Genomic DNA, 21903 nt, shown 5'->3' with positions numbered 1-21903 from the left:
CTTCGATAAAAAGAGGAAGGCCTCACGGGGCCCAGGGATCTCCCCATCCTGCTCTAAGAAGTATTCAAACTCCGACCTCAAGGCCCAGTCAAAATACACGCCATTGGCGCTAGAGGCTGTTATAACGAGGGAAGAGTTCGACTTGATGAAAAACAGGTTCGACGAGCAGGTTGAAGCACTCAGTGCGAAGTGTGAAAAGAAGGAAACTCCCTTCGATGATGGTGAAATGGTCGAGTCGCCGTTCGCCTCGGACATCTTGGAGGCCCAAATCCCCCCAAAATTAAAAACACCAGCCATGAAGCCCTACGATGGGTCTAAAGACCCAAAGGATTATGTAGAGGTCTTCGAGGGCCTTATGGACTTCCAAGCAGTGTCTGACGCCATTAAATACCGAGCTTTCCAGATTGTTCTTACAGGGAGTGCTCGACTCTGGTATAGAAGGCTGCCAGCAAGGTTGATCTTGACCTACAGTCAGCTGAGGAAAGAATTCATCAGCCAGTTCTCTTCTCGGCATTACGATAGGAAGACAAACACTCATCTTGCTACCATCCGATAGAAGGAATGCGAGACTCTAAGAGAATATGTGACCCGCTTCCAAGAGGAGCAGCTTAAGGTCGCGCATTGCTCTGATGATTTGACCATGTGTTATTTCCTTACCGGCCTGGCCGACGAGACCCTGACAGTCAAACTGGATGAAGAAGCGCCATCGACCTTTGCTGAGGTCTTGCAAAAGGCCAAGAAGGTTATAGATGGGCAAAAGCTGCTTAGAACAAAGTTGGGTCGGACAAACAAAAGGTCCGACCAGAGGAAGTCAGGCGGTCAAGACAAAGGGAAGTCTGATTCCAATTTTAAGGACAATGGATCGTCTTCTTAGCCCTCTAAGGGCCAATATGATTACAAGAGATCCGACTCGGACTCCAACCAAATGGGGTCTTATGAGAGGTATACTCCAACCACCATTCCGATCTCCGAGACTCTCACTAGTATCAAGGAGAACGGATTGGAAAAGCTCCTCAAGCGACCTAATAAACTTAGACGAGACCCCGAGAAGCGCAACAAAGACAGGTATTGCCGATTTCACCGTGACCACGACCATGATACCTCGAGTTGATGGGAACTGAAGCGCCAAAATGAAGTGTGATTCAAGATGGCTACTTTAAAAAGTATGTTGGCAAGCCGGGCTCGAGCTCAGCAGAAAAGAAGGAAGAGAGGAAGCGTTCAAGGACGCCACCTCGGAGGGATGACCAACCTGCGGTCATCAATACCATCTTTGGCGGCTCTAGCGGGGGCTAATCCGGAAACAAGAGGAAGGAGCTAGCCAGGGAAGCTCGGCGTGAAGTCTGTACCATTCAGGAGCATAAGCTGACCTGCCCCATCTCCTTCTCCGATTCTGATCTGGAGGGGGTACACTTGTCCCACAATGATGCCTTGGTGATCTCGCTGCTGATTGACCATGTTCAAGACAGAAGGGTGGTGGTGGATGTGGGTGCTTCTATCAACATCCTATATCTCACCACTTACTTAGCGCTGGGATGGACCAGGGCATAGTTGAAGAAGAATCCAACCCCCTTAGTTGGATTTGCGGGAGAATTTGTCACTCCCGAGGGTTGCATTGATCTTCCCATCACCATCGGCCAAGGTGACACCCAAGTCACTCAGATGGCCAAGTTTGTGGTGATAGATGGCAGGTCGGCCTACAATGCCATCTTCGGATGATCTATTATCCACTCACTTCGGGCCATTCCGTCAACTCTACACCAAGTCATGAAGTACTCTACAATCAACGGAGTTGGCATGATCCGAGGAGAGCAGAAAACATCCCGAGGGTGCTATACTTCTACACTCAAGGGGTCGACAGTCTGTACCATAGAAGAGCAATCAATTATGCCAGGCCCAGCTACTTTACCTTCCGAGGACGAGCTGCCTGAAGGCGACGAGAAGTAGATACGCCCACTGATGAGTTGGAGCTTGTCCTCTTGCTCACCCTGGAGAAGCAAGTGAGCATAGACACCAAGTTGGAAGCCGCAGATAGGGAAGAGCTCATCTCCTTCCTAAGGGCGAACTCGAATATGTTCGCATGGTCTCACGAAGACATGCCAGGCATTGATCCGAAGATAATGGTTCATCGCCTCAACATCGACCCGTCATTCTGATCTGTCAAGCAGAAAAGAAGACCTGTAAATAAGGAGATGAGTGATGTAATAGTTGAGGAAGTGAACAAATTGTTTAAGGCCAAATACATAAAAGAAATTCTGTATCCTGAGTCGTTCTCTAACGTTGTGTTAGTCAAAAATCTAACGGAAAGTGGAGAATGTGTGTAGAATTCACCAATCTTAATAAGGCCTGCCCAAAAGATTGTTTTCTACTACCAAGGATCGACCAACTTGTGGACGCTACGACTGGGCACGAGCTGCTCACCTTCAGATGCCTACTCTGGAATCTGGATACAACCAAATAAAAATGCATGAATCAGACTAAGTCCACACTTCCTTCAATCAAGGTCTATACTGCTATAAGGTCATACCTTTCAGTCTAAAGAATGCAGAGGCAACTTATCAAAGGATGGCGAACAAGATATTCGCCAACCAGATCGGACGCAATATGGAGGTCTATGTGGACGATATGCTTGTCAAGAGCAAGCAGTCAGGTTCAACCTAGCCGACCTGACCGAGACTTTCGAGATCCTCCGCAAGTACCAGATGAAGTTGAATACTGCCAAATGTGCCTTTGGAGTCTCATTTGGCAAGTTCCTAGGGTTTATGGTGAATAACCACGGGATAGAGGCCAACCCGGAGAAGATAAGGGCCATGCTCGAGATGCAGGCCCCAAAAACCCTTAAGCCGTTGCAATGCCTCAATGTGAGAATTGATGCCCTCAATAGGGTTGTCTCCAAGTCCACGGATAAATACATCCCTTTCTTCAAAATCCTTAGGAAGAAAGGACCTTTCGAGTGGACAGCCGAGTGTGAGACGACCTTTGAAGAACTCAAAAGCTACCTCTACTCGGCATCGTTGCTTGTGAAGCCCACGCCGAGAGATAAGCTACATTTGTACTTGGCCATGTCTGGCAATGCAGTCAGCTCGGCCCTAATCAAGCAAGATGGAGTGCGACAAAGTTCGGTTTACTACACAGGTAAAGCCATGACCGAGGCCGAGACCGGGTATCCTCAAATGGAGAAACTGGCCCTCGCCTTAGTCATCTCGGCACGCAGGCTGAGGCCATACTTCCAAACCCATACCGTGACTGTGCTCACAAACTTGCCCTTGAAGCAAGTTTTCCATAAGCCAGAGACGTCTAACTGTTTAATGAAATGGACTGTGGAGCTCAGCGAATATGATATCTAGTTCAAACCCTGAACGGTTGTGAAGGGGCAGGTTGTTGCGGACTTCATAGCTGAGCTTAATCCTCCACCGGCTCAAACCTCCGCCGACCAGCCGTTGACGATGTATGTGGACATATCTTCAAATGAAAGAGGATGCGGCGTAGGTGTGCTCCTCCTCGCCCCGGATGGCATGCGTTTCGAGTACGCCATTCGCTTCAATTTCCACACCTCAAACAATGAGGCCGAGTACGAAGTCCTGTTGACCGGAATGCACATGGAAAGGGGACTTGGAGCCAGTCACCTTCAAATTTTCAGCGATTCACAGCTGATAGTGAATCAGATAAAAAAAAGAGTATAAGACAAAAGACCATCGGATGGAGAAGTATCTGGGAAAGGTCAGGTCGCACCTCGCCCACTTCCAGGCTTACGAAATTAGACACATTCGAAGGTCAGAGAACTCCAATACCGATCCTTTAGCAAAATTGGCATCTGCCTACGAGACCGACCTGGCGAGGTCAGTCCCGGTGGAGATCCTTGATAATCATTCTATTTTGGAGCCTGATATGATGGAAATTGACTCCTAGCTTCCATCATGGATGGATCCAATCAGAGACTTCCTAGAAGGACATATCTCAGTGGACCTGAAGGAAGCCAAGAAGATGACACGGAGAGCAGCTCGGTACCTGCTCCGAGATGGAACAATGTACCGACGAGGGTTCTTCTTACCCCTCCTTAAGTACATCTCCAAGGAAGACGAGAATACGTTCTCAGGGAGGTTTATGAAAGGGTTTGTGGCAACCATTTAGGGGCCAGATAATTATCGGCGAAGGTCATTTGTTAGGGGTACTACTGGCCCACGGTTGAACAAGACGCAAAGGAATTCGTCAAAGCATGCGATAACTGCCAGCGCTTTGCGAACATCATCCATCAACCTCTCGAGCTGCTGACTCCGATCTCAGCACCATGGCCCTTTGCACAATGGGGAGTGGATTTAATTGGACCTTTCCCATTGGGCAAGGGACAGACCAAGTACGCCGCTATAGCCGTGGATTACTTCACCAAATGGGCCAAAGCCGAGCACTTTCAACAATTACGGAGGCCAAGGTCACGACCTTCATTTGGACAAACATTATCTGCCGTTTCGGTATACCCAATGCCATTGTGACGGACAATGGCAAGCAATTCGATAACACAAAGTTCAAAGATTTCTGCAGAAAGCTTGGAATTAGTCACCTCTGTTCGTCCCCGGCTCACCCCAAAGCAAATGCGCAGGTAGAAGCGATCAACAAAATCATTAAGTGCGGTCTTAAGTTACGGCTGGATGCAAGGAAAGGAAGGTGGACCGAGGAGCTACCTGAGGTACTTTGGTCCTACCGAACTACACCTCGGGAGTCCACTGGCGAAACTGTTGGTTCGATTTATGTTCCCTTGTGCAAGTGATAAAAAAAGATCGTATCCACAAGGATTGATGGTTAAACACTTCAATAATCACTTAAGATTGGGGGGGGGGGGGGAGGGTGGTTTTAAACAAGCAAAGTACTTATAACAAATAGGAAAACTAAAGTAAATCAACCCAAACAATACACCAATGAACTACTGTTAAAATGAATTAAAGACAAATGATAGCAAAATGTCTGAGGAAAATGCGTAAATATGAACTGAAATACTAATATTAAAGTGAGTAAGGGGGAAGCGGCTAAGTGACTCTTGTGGACTTAAGCAGACGATGCTACAACATAAACGATGATAGAGCATTGGCCAAACAGACATGGAATCTTCCCAGATTTCCCAGATTTTTCTACTATTCTGGTTTTTAGACAAACTAAACATCATATTACACCCAGTTTATAACCTTACTAGGTGAGCCTTATTCCTAAGTACCCACAATCTAACTAAAGTAGAATCTAGCATGAGATAAAGTATTTCGCTTCCTATTACGATTTTCCAAAAATTAACAAGAAGGTATTCCAACATGGTGATGAAGCATATTAAAAATAAATTTATAAAACAACTTCAACTCAATGTTCTTCATCATTTAAAAACAGTAACAAAGTCTATAGCCACAAGGGTTCACAACAACCTCCCCCTCACAAATGAGATTAGCTATGCAAAGCCATAAAATAAAATCAAATAAAACTAGAATGAAAATAAAACAATGAGATTCAAAGATGAAGAGAAGGAGCTGAAAGTTTCAGCTCCAAGCGAAATCCTCTTGTTCTCTATCTCAGCAGTAGATTTCTAGGCTTCTTGTTCCTCTTCTACGAGCAGTTGAAGAGGTTTTTCTTGGAGAGTGGGAAGGATGATTCCAATAATGGAGAGAGGAAGAATTCTCCTGGAGGCTGCCTTAAAGGGACACTTTTATACCCATCCTTCATTTTAGGGCAACACAAAAGATAAAATGGGCACCAGCTTTAAATTCCAGATATTTCTCCGAGTTACTGTGGTAAATCTCGTTGAGCAGCCTTGTAGTGTCAGTCTGTCATTTTCTGCTACTTTTTGGATACGATGTTGTAGCATCGTCGAAGCTGTAGCAAAATACCCAAAATTAGACTATTCTTCACAACTTTCAGCATGAGCAGTAAAAATAAGAGGAAACATGATTCTAAAACATTATTTGCACAAAAATCAGTGTAGATTGGGTGTGGCTATCCTTAACTAATTTATATGAAGTTTACACATAAATAACTCTCTTTTGGAAAGTTATCATAAACTCCCTTTGCTATGGTCTTTGGCTCCGAGATCGTGGTGCCCGTAGTAATTGGGATGCCAACTAAGAGGATAGACTACTACGAGTAGACAAGGAACGAGGAAGAGCTACTCCTTAACCTCGACCTCCTTGACAAGAAACGGGAAACAATCCAACTACGCTTGTCAGAATACCAAAATCGAATGGCAAGACTCTACAACTCGAGGGTCCAACCTCGGAGCTTCCAGGTTGGACACTTGATCTTCGTAAAGTGCAGAAGCACGTTGATACGTTGGAACCTGGTTGGGAGGTGCCATTCGAAGTCAAAGGCATAGTTCGACCTGGGACATATATGTTGGCCGATCTCGAAGGAAAGTTACTTCTACATCCGTGGAACGCAGAACACTTGAAGCGGTATTATCCTTGAAATGTCGAAACGGTCCAGAGTAGAATGAGACTTGTAAAAATTTTCAAGGGTTAATTTCAGTAAAGAGCTCTGCATTATTTAATTTCATGTCTCCTAAGGGACCGAGTTCGATGTGAAATTAAATAGGGGTGCCAGATGTTGATTAAAACTTAGAAAAATTCAAGCCTCAAGAACTCACGGGTTCGAGAAGCGATGTTGATTAAAACTTAGAAAAATTCAAGCCTTCAGAACTCACGGGTTCGGGGTGCGATGTCAATTAAAACTTAGGAAAAATGCAAAACTTCAGAGCTTGCAAGTTCGAGGTGTGACATGGCAAAACCTAAAGACAAAGTTCGAAAGAAAAATGAGGAAAGCACGAAAAAGTCAGAGTAATCAGGAAAAGCGGGAAGAGTAGGAGCACGTCAGTTGCTTCTGAGGTGAGACCCGAGTTCACCCTGCAAAGTCAGGATGTCGAGCTCCTGGGAGTCCCCCAGCCCAAGCTCTTGGGAGGAAATCGCTCCAGTGGTAGGAAGGCTCGCCCCATCAACCTCTTGGGAAGAGAAGCTGGCGCCTTCACCCTCCTCAAGCTCGGCCTCGGAGTCGAGGTCCTTCAAGTACTGGTCCACCACGTCTTGGGGGCCAGGAGTCTCGTTGGGACCTAAGACCCACTTCTTGGTGTATTGAAGCTTGATGGGCCCAAGGTCGACCTCAGGAGCTGCCTCATTGATTCTCTTTATTAGGAACTTGAAACCAGCATCGTTGAAGTCCTTGGCGAATCCGTCAAAATCAGGATGCTAACGAAAAGCCTCCTCCAACAACACCCCATTGCTGAGTTTGGACCTCTGAAGCTCGATTTCGGCTTTCAGCTTCTCCACCTTGGAGTCTCGGGCTTTCAGTTTCTCTTCAAAGTCTGCATAGCAACGCTCGAATTCGTCGTTCTTCTTCAGCAACACGAACTTCTCTTTCTCCAGGACTTTGGCCACAGCGTGCGCACCCCTTAGAAGCTCCATGTGGCGAGCAGCCTCCGCCTTGGCACTTTTAAGTTCAGCCTTGTCGACCTCAGAAGTAAACTTCCACGAATGGGCCTCAGCTCGGGCCTCTTTGAGCTCCCCTTCTAAGGAAGCGGCTGAAGAAGCCTCTATTTCCTTCACGGTGAAAAGGTTGCGCCCGTCCAGTTCGGCCTTCACCATAATGGCCGCTTGGCAAATGGCGGCGTGGGTCTGAAAGGAAACTAAAAAGAGGAAGGGATTAGGCCTAAAGAATTCATACGAAAGCAGTAAGCACCAGTTCTTACCTCAGCAGAGTAGTCCAGCATTCGCTGGATGGCTGACCCCGGAGCGCTCACGAACTTGGAAGCCCTCCTCCAGCAGCGGTCGAAACAGGAGCCCGACATCTCTATGGCTCTCTCCTTTACTTGAGCGCTGGAAGGCTTGATCTTGAACCTTATCTCGATGTCCGAGGTGCCTCCAATTCTTGCTGCCGGATCATCAACAAAATCCCCGAAGGAGCTAACCCTCGGTGCAGCCCGGCCCTCCTCCACCATATTCTCCGAAGAATGGGCTTTGCGCTTGTTCTTCTTCGACTTCTTAGGGGAGGCCCGTCTCCGAACATCCCTGATGGGGGAAACGTCCAAGACCTCCTTGTCCTGAGCAGTGTCGACTCCCTTAAGGGTGGAGGCATCTTGGTGAACCTCCACCACCTCGACCTCGACAGGAAGGTCGACTACAACGGGGGTGGATGCCCTCTTTGAAGCAGAAGCGACCCCTTGGCTTGGGCGGTCCCGTTTCACGCCTTGAGAGAATCCGCAAACCATTGCTGATCATAAAACAAGCTAATTCAGTTGCTTAAAAGACTTAAAACTGGTCGCAGATTAAAGTTCGAGCACGACTTACCAAGCTCCAAGTTGGGTCTGTGAGCCTCAAGAGGAACAAGCAACGAGTTATAGTTGAGCAGACCTGAAGTTGCGAGAAGCTTGTTGGTCAGGAAGTTGTTCAGTTTCCTACCACTCTTGAACTTGTCCTTGTAAAATTTTAAGATGTTGAAAGTGGATGAGGAGAGTTGGGGAATGGGTTTGATAGCAACTAAAAAGGCAAAGAAATGCAGGGTTAGAACATGAAAATAAACAACGAAAGCAAGCAAAGACTCTATTCCTTACCTAAGTTCCTAAACCTACAGGGAACGTTGTAGAAAAGCTGGTCGGACTCGTCCTTAGCCAGCCATGCTCCGGAGGTGAAGAACTACTTTTCGACCCACTTCTTTATTGAGGTTGGATCTTTGAGGATACCTCATGCGCTATTCGTAGCGTACAAATAGTATCGACCCGACTTCCTAGAAATTCGCTTAAGCTCGAAACATGCTAAAAGCTGGTCGACCCTAAGGAGATCTAATTCTTCTACCTCTCGACACCTAAGCCAGAATAGTACGGCTAAACTAAAGACCACACCCCATCCATTGGAGGCCACTTGAGCAGGAGCTAGCCCAGTTCGAACCAGGAACTCTTGCGCCAAAGGATGAATGGGTAGGCGGAAGCTGTACTCGAATATCTTCAAGTACAAGGTTACACATCCTTCTGGAGGATTATCTGCCTGCTCCCCTTCTTTAGGGAGCCTAAGAATGATGTCGTCCGAAATGCTATACCTCTTATGAAGAGAACCAAGATAGCTCTCCGGCATTTGAGAGGGAAACTCCAAACCCTGGTCCAAGGTGGAGGTGTCACTATCATCCCCATCCTCATCAAGGAACCTAAAGTTATCTATCTCTTCTTCTAACTCCGAATATAACCTATTGGCAAATTCCTCGACAGAGTCGGCCTTTCCAGGGGAAGGACTTCAACTCTGATCTAAACTATCAGAAGAATTAGAATTAGAAGAACTCAACGAAGTGGAAGAGCTAGACATGATTCAAAAAGTGAAATAATGAAGCAAAAGCAAAAAATACGAGACTGACCTAGAGTAAGTATTGAACTGCTCAGGTCGGACTTCAAGATTTTAGAAAGCGTAAAAAATGGAGATGAAGTTTTGGGGGTATTTATAGTGCCTCAAAGTTTGATCCCAATCGTACACGTGTCCAGGATAGGCCGATCTATATTGGAGGAAGTCCGAACATCTGAGGTATCCAAGTGCGCGCCGAATGATGGTTTCGTTTTCGAGACTTTGCAACGGTAATATTCATTGTATCGGCATCAGAAGTCACCACGTGGATTGGTTTCCCCAAGGGGAATAACTTCTCTACCAGATCGAGATCAAACTTAGCAGAGAGGGGGTCAATGTTTGGGGGAGAAAACCTGACCACCACGTGGAGGACAACGATTCGCTATTGGGAGAAGACCCGAAACAATATTTTATGGAGGTCTACCTTGGAACTCTCCAAGGAGGAAGACAACCATTTTCTCAGGAATTAAGCCTTCATTTTGGGGAAGAATGTCCGAGTTCGATATGCTCGAACCCGACATTTCCGACCTCTAATCCGACCAAGGTAACTGTCTGTTGTGACCCCTGTCGGAACCTAAACCTATAAATAGAGGGCCTCATTTCACCATTAGGCATCAGATTTTTCCTCAAACTTAATATTGAGTCCGAGCTACTTACTGACTTGAGCGTCGGAGATTTTGCCCTCTTGTGCAAGTTTTCCCTTAACTTTCAGGTCGGAGCAAGGACTGGGTTCAAACTAATTTGAGGTTGTGCAATTTCTTGCATAAACAAACATGATGACACGTCTCTTGATCTCATCAATCAATTAGATTTACAACTAAACGTAAGAACCAACGTATTATAACACGACCTCAATTTCTATGACTCACAAATAAGACCTATCTTATCTATCTAAAATCCTTAACACAACCAAATTCTCTTTAAAATATTATTCGCACGATTATTGTTCGAGATAATTATTTTCTATATTCTTATACTAGAATTCACATATATTATTCGATCGCTAGAGTCGCTTCAGCAATCATTCCATCAATATTAGTTGGATACTATAGTAGTTTGCCATCCTCACAAGTTACCGAAATCATGTCAGATCGATTTCCTCAACGTTTACACAACTCAATTCAATTCATAAGTTCCACTTTCCCCATCCATCCCTTTCAACTTCATTCACTCTCAACCGCATACCCAAAAGACAACAATAATTAAGAAAATCTCACTTAAAAGAAGAAAGAAAGAAATTAGAAAGAAAAGTGATATCTTTGAGAAAACAAGTCCATTTCAAATCAAAACCATGCCACTAAAATGGAACTTTATATTCCACTTTACTTTTCTTTTTCCTTCTTCTCTCTATTTACCTTTTTCTTTCTTTCTCCTTTATGTTTGTGCCATTGTCTGCAAATAGCTTTAGTTCTTCAGATTGTGCATTAAAAGCTTGGAATATAAGCTTGGCATCCAATTGTGTATGCATATGCCACCCATCATTTTATTGAAGGTTCCTTCAATTCTCTTTACTTTTCCCTCTTTATTTTCAAGTGGCAAACACTAGAGATATATCCTTTATACTTTGAGACTTTAGAATAAAAACAAACCACAAGCAACCCATTTTGAGTTCCTCTCCAAATTCAAAGTTTTTTTTTGTATATATTTCTTTCACTTCTAGCGCTACTATATGTATTTTTTTAACAAGAAAACAAAAGATGGTGGCAATTGATGCTACTAGAACATAAGAAAGTGTAGATGATAATTCTAAGATATATCCACCGTGCAAAGTATCCACGAGCGTCTCTACCTTCTAGTGAGGGTAATAGTAAGTTTGAGATGGCTATTCACTATTTTTGTAACGTTATATGATGTTCACTCTATTAAAGGTATTAAATTTTTATCGACATTTTCATGTCTATTAATTAAGCGTTAATGAGAAGGGTGAGTTGACATTTCCAAAGTATCGCCAAAAAGTTGATAAAATATATAAAAAAAGAACAAAATATCAGTAATATATGAATATGATATTAATATTAATAAATTTTACCTTATCTAAAAACAGCTAAATGCTTATATGTTATTTTAAATGTTTATTATGATTTTTCTTATAATTTTTTAAAGAAATATCTATGATCGATATCAACATTTTATCGATATTTTCGTCGAAATTTCCATAAAATTGAGATCTCGACATTGACATTAAGAATCTTGACATTTTTCACTTTGTTACGATAAATGTAATTTTTCTTTTCTTTTTAGGACTTTGTATATGTTTTTATTTTTTATTTTTCAAGAATATATAATTATATTGTCCCTAAGGGATTGTTTGAGTGGCTTGAGACATCAAAGGAATAACCTTGAAGTCTTGGGTTCAAGCCATATGTGACGCAACTTCGATCAGGCAATGACTCCTTGCTACGGGGACGAAGACAATGCCCATAAACCAGTATAGAGGCATAAAAACCAAAAGGGTCGTGTAGTATATGAAGAATCGAATATTCTACCCTTGATATCAATACCTTAACTGTTAAGTTATGTTTATGTTTACACGACTTGGAGTAATACAGTTCACTACTAAGGTTTTAAAGAAAATTCAAACCTATTATCTTTTAAAGAGGGTAAAAATGTCTTTTAACTACGAAGTTAAAGTAACGACACATCTTTAATTAACCAATGATCACCCGACAGTGGTAGCATAATAAGCCAATAATTTCAATATGTGATTAAAAGCTACACATTCACGTAGTTGACTTTAACAGACTGGAATATAAAAAGAATAAAAAACGAACAAGAAAAACCAAAGAGCAATAATTATGTTTTTTTTTTTAAAAAAACACGACTTGAAAAATCTGAAGAACCTCAAAGAAAAAAAAAGAAAGTAAAGAGAAAACCGTACAAAAAACTAAAAAAAAAATGTTGAAGCATTTTGCTGCAAATGTGACCCCAAAAAGAGAATCTTCTCTCGTCTCTCCTCTACGTCTATATGTATAGAAACGCACCTCCATTGCCATTTCTCTGAGTGCATGGCTCATATCAAAAGAAGATTTGAAAAAGAAAAAAAAATCTCTCTCTCTTTCTCGTTTTCTTTCACTATCTCTACGTTTGTTGAGGGGAATGTTGTTCGGTTCGATGTCTTTCTGATGAAACTTTACCGACCACATAGCTAAAGAACGTTTCGTTTGAATGATATCGGACCAGGCTTCATTCCCTTCAACGGAGTGAGATTGAAGTTTCATAAGGAGGGATACAATTTTACTCTTCTTACTTTTTATGTGTGTATTGTTTTAAGATGAATGAAGGGGAAATTGTTCATCCTTCTTTCTTCTTCGCTCCGCTCTGCTTGCGTCTACTCGTCGCTTTTATCTTTCGAAGCTCTATTGCCATTGTTGAAGGTGACAAGAAGAAGAAGTATGAGCTATTTTTGAGTTGAAGATCTTGTTCTCCCTTTTTCTTTTTGGTCTCAATTAGAAGAAGTAATTTTATGAGTTTAGTATTCACTTCCTTTGGAAAAAGGGTATTGAATGTATGATAGAGAAAAACATGTTTTTTTTTTCTTTCCGGCCTTCTCTCACATGAAGAGAAACAGGCTGGCTTTCTTTCTTTTCTATTTTTTTACTTAGGGAATTTAAATGGGTTGCTTCTCTATCAGAAATATATATCTTAATTAATTAATTTGTAGTTTGTATATTGACCGCTCATTCCTTGTTTTTCGTTCTCAAGTTTTATTAAAAAAACTTGAGCATCTGACAATATTTACGTTTTTTGTTTCTCATCCTTTTATAAACATTCTTAAAATGGTATAGAAATATTCTTTTTACCATTTTCAATTTGTTCAAAAATATAAATAAAAATATTGTTTCATCATTCTTGAATCAAAGAGGGTTGGAACATGTAATTCTATTTTTCATATTAAAAAAAAAAGAGAAAATAGAAACAAGAAACAGGAATACCGAAAGGATCATACATTTCTATTTTATCCCATAGTTATTGATGAATATAATTTGATGATGAATCGATTATCTATAGTCATAATAATATATTAACGTACATATATTGGTTAGGTGTAATAATTAACTTATGGTTTCTAATTTTTGCTATATACATGACAGCTTTGGTTTGAATAAGATTAACAAAAAAAAGAAAAAAAAATCCATTGTAAGTAACTTATAAACAAAGATGAAAAGAAAATTTGCCAAAACCATCGCTCACGATAAGATATATAATTCTAAAATTTTAAATTGTTTGAATTTTTTTGAAAACGTCCTTTTTGTGATTTTCAAAATTTGGTCCATTTGTTTAGAAATATTTTTCAAAATTTAGAACAAGAAACGAGATGAATTATCAAATAAATATGTTTTTCAGAAAAATGAAAAGGGAACAAGAAACAGAAAGCAAGAACGTTCCCAAATGAAACTTAACTTCTAATATAAAATTAAATTGTCCCCGAAGATGATACCAATTTAATTTTACTAAACTTGTAATGGTAGCTAATGGAAAAGTCTATATAAAAGATGTAGGAAGCGTCATAGTCTCCAAGATATTAAACACTTCACTCTTCCGTTCCTCCGTCTAATGTTAATGTCAACTCTTTGAATATATGAAAATGGTGATGAAAATATCTACATGTGAATGAATAAATTACAACTTTGGTTAAAAATATATTCACTGAACTATTTAAATTAAATGTACTCGACACAATATAACTCTTTCTTTGATACCCCATTGATGCGTTTTCAGAAAACCGATTGATGCGTGGTCAAAATATATTTTTAGAATTTTATTTAAATTTTAGGTTAAAATTATTTTTGTTTATGTACTTTTAAAATATCTATTTTAGTTCTTATACTTTTATCTTTAGTTCATTTTAGTCCATGTATTTCAAGTGTTTGTTTTGGTCTGAGAATTTTGGTCCAGATTTAAAATACTTTTAACACAAATTTTAGGCATAAAAAAGATTTTTTAATATGGAATCATGATTACCCTTCAAGAAATAAAATTATAATAGAAAAATGAGATTAAAAATAAAATAAAATAATTGAAACGATCATTTTTAAAAAGTACCAGAACCAAAACAAATACTTTAAAAGTACAGAAATTAAAATGAACTAAAGTTGAAAGTATATAGATTAAGATAAACATTTTAAAAGTATACAGATTAAAATAGACTAAAATGAACAAAGACCGAAAGCACGGTTAAAATAATATATTAAAAATGGTGTAAAAAACCCGATCGAACCGGAGACCAAATTAAACCAACCGAAGCAAATCGAAAATTTTGGTTTCCACGGTTCGTAAAAAAAAGAAAAAAGAAAATGGTTCTCCTCTTTCATTTGCCCTAGCCGACGTTCCCCTTTCTCTTTCTTCAATTCTCCCGGCCGCTTCCTCCACCGTCGCGCCGCCGCCGTAGCCGCCCGCCGCGCCATCTTCTTCTTTCTGTCGACAAGCCCGAACCGACGGTGTCATCTTTCAGATTTCACAAGCCAGTGCCATTGATTCTACTAAAATGGTTTCGAAGTCTGTAGCTTCCGCTTCTTCTGTTGTCGCCGTTTCTTCCTCAGCTCCGGCGAAAGGTAAGCTCTCGTCTCTGTTTACTCAGTCACCGAGAATTAGATCTTCGAATCCCCAAGTTTCGCCTGGAAGTTCTAGTAAACGGCCGCCTCTCCTCTCAAGACCACCCAAACCGACTGTATCACCGGAAGATTCGCCGGAAGAGTTAACTACAGGGATTTCGTTTCAAGACCGGCATCGGACGTTCCTACAGAATTGCAAGACAGGTAATGTTACCGCAGCAGAAGCATTACAATTCTTTGATCTAATGTTGCGTACAAAACCTACCCCTGCGATGTCATCATTCAATCTTTTACTTGGTGGGCTTGCTAAGATTAAGCATTATTCTGAAGTTCTTTCGCTGTATGATAGAATGAGCTTAGCCGGAATTTTGCCTAATTACATCACGCTTAATATTTTGCTTAATTGCCTTTGTAATGTGAATAGGGTGAGCGAAGGTCTTGCGGCCATGGCAGGGATTATTAGGAGGGGTTATATTCCCAATATAGTGACATATACGTCATTGATTAAGGGGTTGTGTATGGAGCATAGGATTAGTGAAGCGACGCGGTTGTTCATGAGAATGCAAAAGTTGGGTTGTACGCCAAATGTGATAACTTATGGGACTTTGATCAAGGGGCTCTGTCAAACTGGGAATACTAACATTGCACTTAAGTTGCATGAAGAAATGCTAAATGGGACAGGTAGATACGGTATTACTTGCAAGCCTAATGTTATTTGTTATAGTACCATCATAGATGGGCTTTGTAAGGATGGATTGGAAGATAAGGCAAGAGAACTTTTCGAGGAAATGAAAGCTCAGGGAATGCTTCCGGATGTGATTTCTTATAGCTCCTTGATTCATGGATTTTGTTATGGTGGAAAGTGGGAGGAAGCTAAAAGTTTGTTTAACGAGATGGTGGATCATGGTGTTCAGCCAAATGTGGTAACATTTAATGTGTTAATGGATATGCTTTGCAAGGCAGGAAAGGTTATAGAGGCTAAGGAGTTGCTGGAGTTGATGGTTCAAGGAGGTAATAATGCTCCTGATTTGTTTACTTATAATACATTGATGGATGGGTTCTGTTTGGTCGGTGACCTAAATAGTGCGAGGGAACTGTTCATTAATATGCCAAATAAAGGTTGTGAACCTAATGTGATTAGCTACAATGTGCTAATCAATGGGTATTGCAAAAATTGGAAGATGGAAGAAGCAATGAAGCTTTACAATGAAATGCTTCAAGTGGGAATTAGACCATCTGTGATAACATACAATTCCTTGTTAACGGGTCTTTTCCAGGCAGGCATGGTTGTTGATGCAAAGAAGCTATTTGGTGTCATTCAAGCTAATGGTCTGGCTCCGAGTTCAAGTACGTATAGTACTTTTCTAGATGGGCTTTGTAAGAATGACTGTTTGTTAGAAGCAATAGAACTTTTTAATGGGCTAAAGCCGTACAACTTGAAATTGAACATCGAAATCTTTAATTGCCTTATTGATGGGCTATGTAAAGCAGGGAAGCTTGAAACTGCGTGGGAGCTTTTTGACAAATTTTCTCTTGAAGGGCTTCTACCAAATGTTGTAACTTATTCCATCATGATCCATGGGCTGTGTAAAGATGGACAGCTAGAAAAGGCAATTGATTTGTTTCGAAAGATGGAAGAAAATGGTTGTACTCCTAACATAATTACTTATAATACACTTATGCGTGGTTTCTACGAAAATAATAAACCAGAGGAAGTGGTTGAACTTCTTCATAGGATGGTTAAGAAAAATGTGTTGCCAGATGCTTCCACTTGTACCATAGTCTTAGACATGCTTTCCGAAGATGAGAAGTATCAGGAATGTCTGAACTTGCTTCCAAGGTTTCCTGCCCAAGAGTGTCGAGGTTGATGAGAAAACACATATTGCTAGTCATAAGGGACTCTAGCTTGAAAATTGCTGATCAGTTCAATCCTCAAATTATGATGTTCGGAAATTTGAAGCCCTGTTTCCCTGGTTGCTAATAGTGTGGCTACCAAGTTTAAGTTGAGCAATTTTCGTGTTCTCATGATGAACATGCTTCGACTTCTGGCTATCGCATACATGTCTACCAGCAAGGTTCAGTATTCTTTTACTCTCATTCATGAGACAATGGTCTAGAGCCAAAGCCTCCTGGAGGATTTTGACTATCACAAATTTGAAGAGGCTGTTGTTTATTTTCAATTGTGTTAGATCTTGTGAAGGCTTTTTAATAGAGTCAACTTGTCGTTGGTTGAGACTTTGAGGCTACCAAATTAATGCGTCGAATATCTCATAAGTTTGTTAGACTCCTAAATTTACAAGGACAAGTGATAGACTGGTAGTGTTGGTGTCAGGTCCATTGTATATGGCAAGGGTGCAGGAGTTCTGGTATTTCTTTTTCAAATGAATGTTTATTTTTGGTTGAAGAAGGAGCCAGGTTAGTGAAAGCAAGACTAGCCACAAATCTCAGTATGGTGTACATATCAAGGTTCAAGTTATTCTCATCAAATGGAAGCAACTAGTTTTGAGCTTAGGGGAAGAGCAGGCTATGCTCTAATTTTGGTTTCAAAGTCCTAATATCAAGTCATGCTGACAGAAACTTGGACTTACGGGCACCCGGTTAAAGAAAATGCTTCAATCGGTCACTTGAATAAGGAAGATACACGGTAAAAGTGCAAAACACTCAGTTAAGGTCGCTTCTTCCCCTTCAAGGTATATAATCATTCTGGTTCCATCATTCTTTGGCGTGTGCACACACATATACATATGGAAAATTTTTGTACATATTGCCCTACATGTAATTCTGTGGCCAAGTTTTTGCGCGTTATATTGAAGATGGTTTGTAAATATTTTGTTCAGCACTTGTGCTGCTTCACTTTTCTGAATAACTGGGGTCGGATGCTCCATTATACTCAGGGGCATCCGCGTTCGCTGTAAGGCCCGCACCTGGGAGATATCAAGATTTTTTGGTATTAAGCTCATCAGAAGGTTCGAATTTTAGATCTCTAAGCCAGTATGATCAAGAAATCCCAAACTCTTGCCAAGCGAGATGCCGCTTGAGGGCTATTTGTACTGCTTCACTGGAACATGGTTCTTTTGTTTTCTACTTTTACTTTGTTTCTGTTAGGGAAGAAGGGGAAGTTGACGTCTTTCAATTATGGTATGGATTTCCAACAGTGCATTGGAGTATATTTTGTGTTTGTTATTTTAGTCTCAATTTTTTTAGAAAATAACCATTTTGATTTTGAAGCTTGATTCTGTCGTAATTATTTAACAGATAGATGACATAGACGTCGAATGTGTATTTACGCGTTGATGTGTGTATATTAAAGTGCTGATTTGAGGCGGGTAGTATGGTAACATATCTGAATTTTTATGTCCGTTCAAATTAATTAATGTTATATAATTTATTATTATAACAATTGAGTCATAATTGAAATTCAATTCCTCTTACTAGCTTGTGGATTCGATATATATTTGAAGTTGTGTCATCAATCAAAATCGATATGGTTATTTCCTTAGGGGTGTTTTGGGGCAAGGGAGTTGTTAAGTTTGAATTTCTTTAATTTGGATTTGTTTAATCTGGGAGTAAATTTGAGGAGTTAATAAGTTTAGAGTTGTTTAGTCTGTATTTGGGGTGTAGCGTAATAAGTCTGTAGTTGTGTAACTGAATTTTTTTAGCTGATTTTTTGGCTACAATTTTACTATGTTATATAATTATAGTTAGATTCCAATCATTTTTTCTGATTCATGAATTATAAAATTAAGATTTTTGATAAGATAATTTGTTTTTTTTTTTAATATATTTCAAAAGAAAAGCGTAACACTTTTATTTAATATTTTAAAAGAAAAATACAAATAAATAAAAATAAGAGATAGAAAAGTAATGAAAAGTAGTAAAAAATAGATGGATAGAGAGAGAAATGGGTGGAGAATGAGAAGAGAAAATAGATGTGAAAGGTGTAGGACCCACCTGAAGAAAGAGATAAGATATAAAAGGAAATAAAGTAAGGAGTTAGAATAGTATTTTTGGAGTTTGAATAACAAACGTGAAATAAACTTCATGTTTTTTAAATCCTCCCCCAAACCAGGAGTAAGAAAATCCCTCCAACTCCTCCCAACTCCACTCATCAAAAGTTCTTGCCCCAAACATCCCCTTAAGTTTAGAGCATAAAGTAGATATTTTGAAGTTAGATCAAAGTGGAATAAATCAAAATGTTTAAGGATCAAAATGAGATTAAACTTCGCGTTTGTTCACGTTAAGACCTTGGTTCAAGGTATATTTCTCTTGTGGAGTTGAATAAATCACTTTGTATGTGATCTTTTTCATTTTTTTTCTAGATATTTCATGTTCTTGTAAACAATACCGTAAAACAAAACCGCCCAAGTGGTAGTTCGATTGACAAGGACTTGGGGTCTCTTGATCAAATTGGTTTAGAAGTCTCAAGTTCGAACCTTCTGGTGAGTTTAATATAAAAAATTCTTTATGTCTTCCAGGTTCTGGTCTTGGAGTGGGCACAAGTGCCTCTTAGTATAGATGAGCAAAGCTCCGACTAGTAGTTACAAAAAATATATATAAATATTGTAAAACAAAGTGAAAAGCTTCTCTTCCCTATACAGATTTGATATTATTTTTGTTAGAAACTTATGATGCTTTTATTACACATGAATATTTACCCATTCGTCTATCAAAAGATTGGTTTCTTTTGGGCTGGGTAACTCATTTTCCAAGGCATAATTGATTTTTTGCTCCTCACTTGAGATTTCCATTCTCTCTTTGTGTGAAACAATCTTCTTATGAAGAACTTGAAAAATTATTATATCCACAGAAGAGATCTCAAATTGTTCAATTTTTTTCAAATTTTAATATACTTGAGAGGGAGATAGAAGAGACTTAAGAGCAGGAACGAAAAAAATGGACGGAGAGAGGAAGAACAATTACAGCAATTGGGAAGAGAGACCAAAAATCGGAGGAGAGGGAGAGAGAGAAAAAGAAAAGAAAAGAGAGAGAATTTCAAGCTTCCATGGACTCAAGCTTTTATCGATAGTATCCTTGCACTACTTTTTCTATCATGAACATATTCCTCTTATAATGCATGGCTTCCCCTCGATTTCAACTAAAATTCAAACTTCCAAAGTACCTTTTCTCTTCTAATTGAAACCATTTTGAATTTGACTACCACATGCGTGACACGTGTAACCTCCATTTTTACTACTCATCATCTAATCATACTTTGTCTTCATTTTAATGTCAGTATTCATTTTAATGGAGAAACAAACAGGGTAATTGTGTTTTGAAAAAATTTTGATAGTTAAGATTAAAATGAAACTTTTAAAATAATAATAGCGTAACTGAAACCTATCTCAAAGTCCATGAGAAAAATTGAAAACCTACCAACCTGTCATTTTTGCCTAGGCATACCACTATTTTTAAAACTGATTGTTACGTCAAATTTTCGTAATCATCATTGTTATGAGTAGGAAAAGTCATAGTCAACAAATAGACCTGAGAAGAGTACATGGAGTTGGCTTGCATTAACCTATTCTCCTAGGCTCGAGAATGATCCAAGAGTCGAGCCTTCGTACACGAATCTCTTAAACAATTAACATATAAACCAATAAAGCCGATGCCGTTCAAGGATCAAATGGGATCAAATGAGCCATGGGATGCGCTCAAGGCAAAGTGGTCGAGCTCCAAGCCCCATGGCCGAGCTTGGACCCAAATGGCCGAGCTTGAGGCTCATGGCCGAGTAGCCATAGTCTGTCGCTATCTTCTTAGTGTTTAGGGGAGATTATCTAGTCCTAAACGAAGGTCTCGAGAAGGGAAGAAACACAAAAGGAGAATATATCATCGTGATTTTAGGTTTTCCTCTCTATAAATAAAGAGAAAAAAGACTAATAATCAATAGACACCACAAAATCCTAATCCTTGCTACGTTTCATTAAAAACTCGATTATGACTTAAATATCGAACTGTGTGTAGCTCATATCGCACCACTGTGTAATCTTTCTTTGCTTTACAAGTTTAGTTGAATCTCTTCACTCTAGGAAGAGTTATGCAAATTTGGTAAGTTCATTCAGTCAAATTTATGCATCAACCATTTTAATAGAAAAGTTAGAAAAAAAAATTGTTTTGAGATTATTTTATTTAGGGAAATTGCAGTGGGCAACAAAAATCTTTTATGTACTTCAAAATATGTACCTGTTTTTTTAAATTTTCAAATATAATACAAATTTTCACTTATATCAATAGTATATATTAGATATTCATATCACTCTATCAGAAGTATATCACAAACTGATATTAGTAGTCATTATAATGTTTACTATTTTGCTAATTTTACTGAATGTTGTCCCTTTTATTTATTTATTTTGTTTTCCAGTAGATGGAGATAATTTAAAAAATTAATTTTGAATGTCAAATAGGAAATTAACCTTAACGCTGCACTTCAGTTGCACGAAGAAATGCTGAATGGGATTAGTCGTAAGCCTAATGTTTTTTGTTATAATATCATTGTAATACAACATGAAATTGAACATTATAATCTTTAAGTATCTTGGGTGTTGGCACAGTGGCAAGAGACTTTGGTCTTGACATTCAAGATTCAAGTTTGAGTCCCTCCTGTGTAGTAGTAAAAAAAAACATTATAATCTTTTAAGTATCCTTGGATGTTGGTGCAGTGGCAAGAGACCTTAAATTGTTGTGCACACTAGATTCGGTTGGGAGAGACTCCAACTCAAAAGAAAGTCGTTTTTTGAAGGTATGACGATTGGTATTTTGTATTACAAAAATCTCACAAAACAGTCGGGCCAGATCGGTATTCTCGATAGTTGTTGAAAAACCGTAGGATGAAATCAATTTTACCTTAGGTATAGAAACCGTCGGGCTAGACCGGTTTAGCCCAACAGTTTAAAAACCATCGGGCCAAATCTATTTTGCTTAGTGGTTGGAAATCATCGGGCTAGACCGAGTTAGCCTGATGATTCACAAACCGTCAGACTAAACCTATTCTAGCGGATGAATTTCCA

General features: G+C 39.7%; 1 protein-coding gene across 2 annotated transcripts; it reads left to right on the top strand.

Annotated features, from left to right (window-relative positions):
- The first annotated feature begins 14576 nt into the window (after nucleotides 1–14576).
- LOC111022854 (uncharacterized) lies at nucleotides 14577–18123 on the top strand. Of its 2 annotated transcripts, none has more exons than XM_022300134.2 (2): nucleotides 14577–17586; nucleotides 17734–18123. In XM_022300134.2, the coding sequence occupies exon 1, from the start codon at nucleotides 14830–14832 to the stop codon at nucleotides 16762–16764; it is 1935 nt and encodes a 644-aa protein (XP_022155826.1). In that variant the 5' UTR covers nucleotides 14577–14829; the 3' UTR covers nucleotides 16765–17586; nucleotides 17734–18123. The 2 variants fall into 2 exon arrangements, with proteins under 2 accessions (XP_022155826.1, XP_087974161.1); XM_088118035.1 differs by having other exon boundaries at nucleotides 14960–15100; nucleotides 15321–18123.
- Nucleotides 18124–21903: the final 3780 nt, after the last annotated feature.

This window comes from Momordica charantia (genome assembly GCF_013281855.1).
Source record: "Momordica charantia cultivar OHB3-1 chromosome 9 unlocalized genomic scaffold, Mcharantia_2.0 BLBB01000009.1, whole genome shotgun sequence".
In the NCBI taxonomy this organism is placed as follows: domain Eukaryota; kingdom Viridiplantae; phylum Streptophyta; class Magnoliopsida; order Cucurbitales; family Cucurbitaceae; genus Momordica; species Momordica charantia.
This window is presented reverse-complemented; position numbering and strand designations above follow the sequence as displayed.

Coding starts and splice junctions, on each gene's coding strand:
- LOC111022854 (XM_022300134.2), top strand. CDS start 14,830: ATGGTTTCGAAGTCTGTAGCTTCCGCTTCTTCTGTTGTCGCCGTTTCT.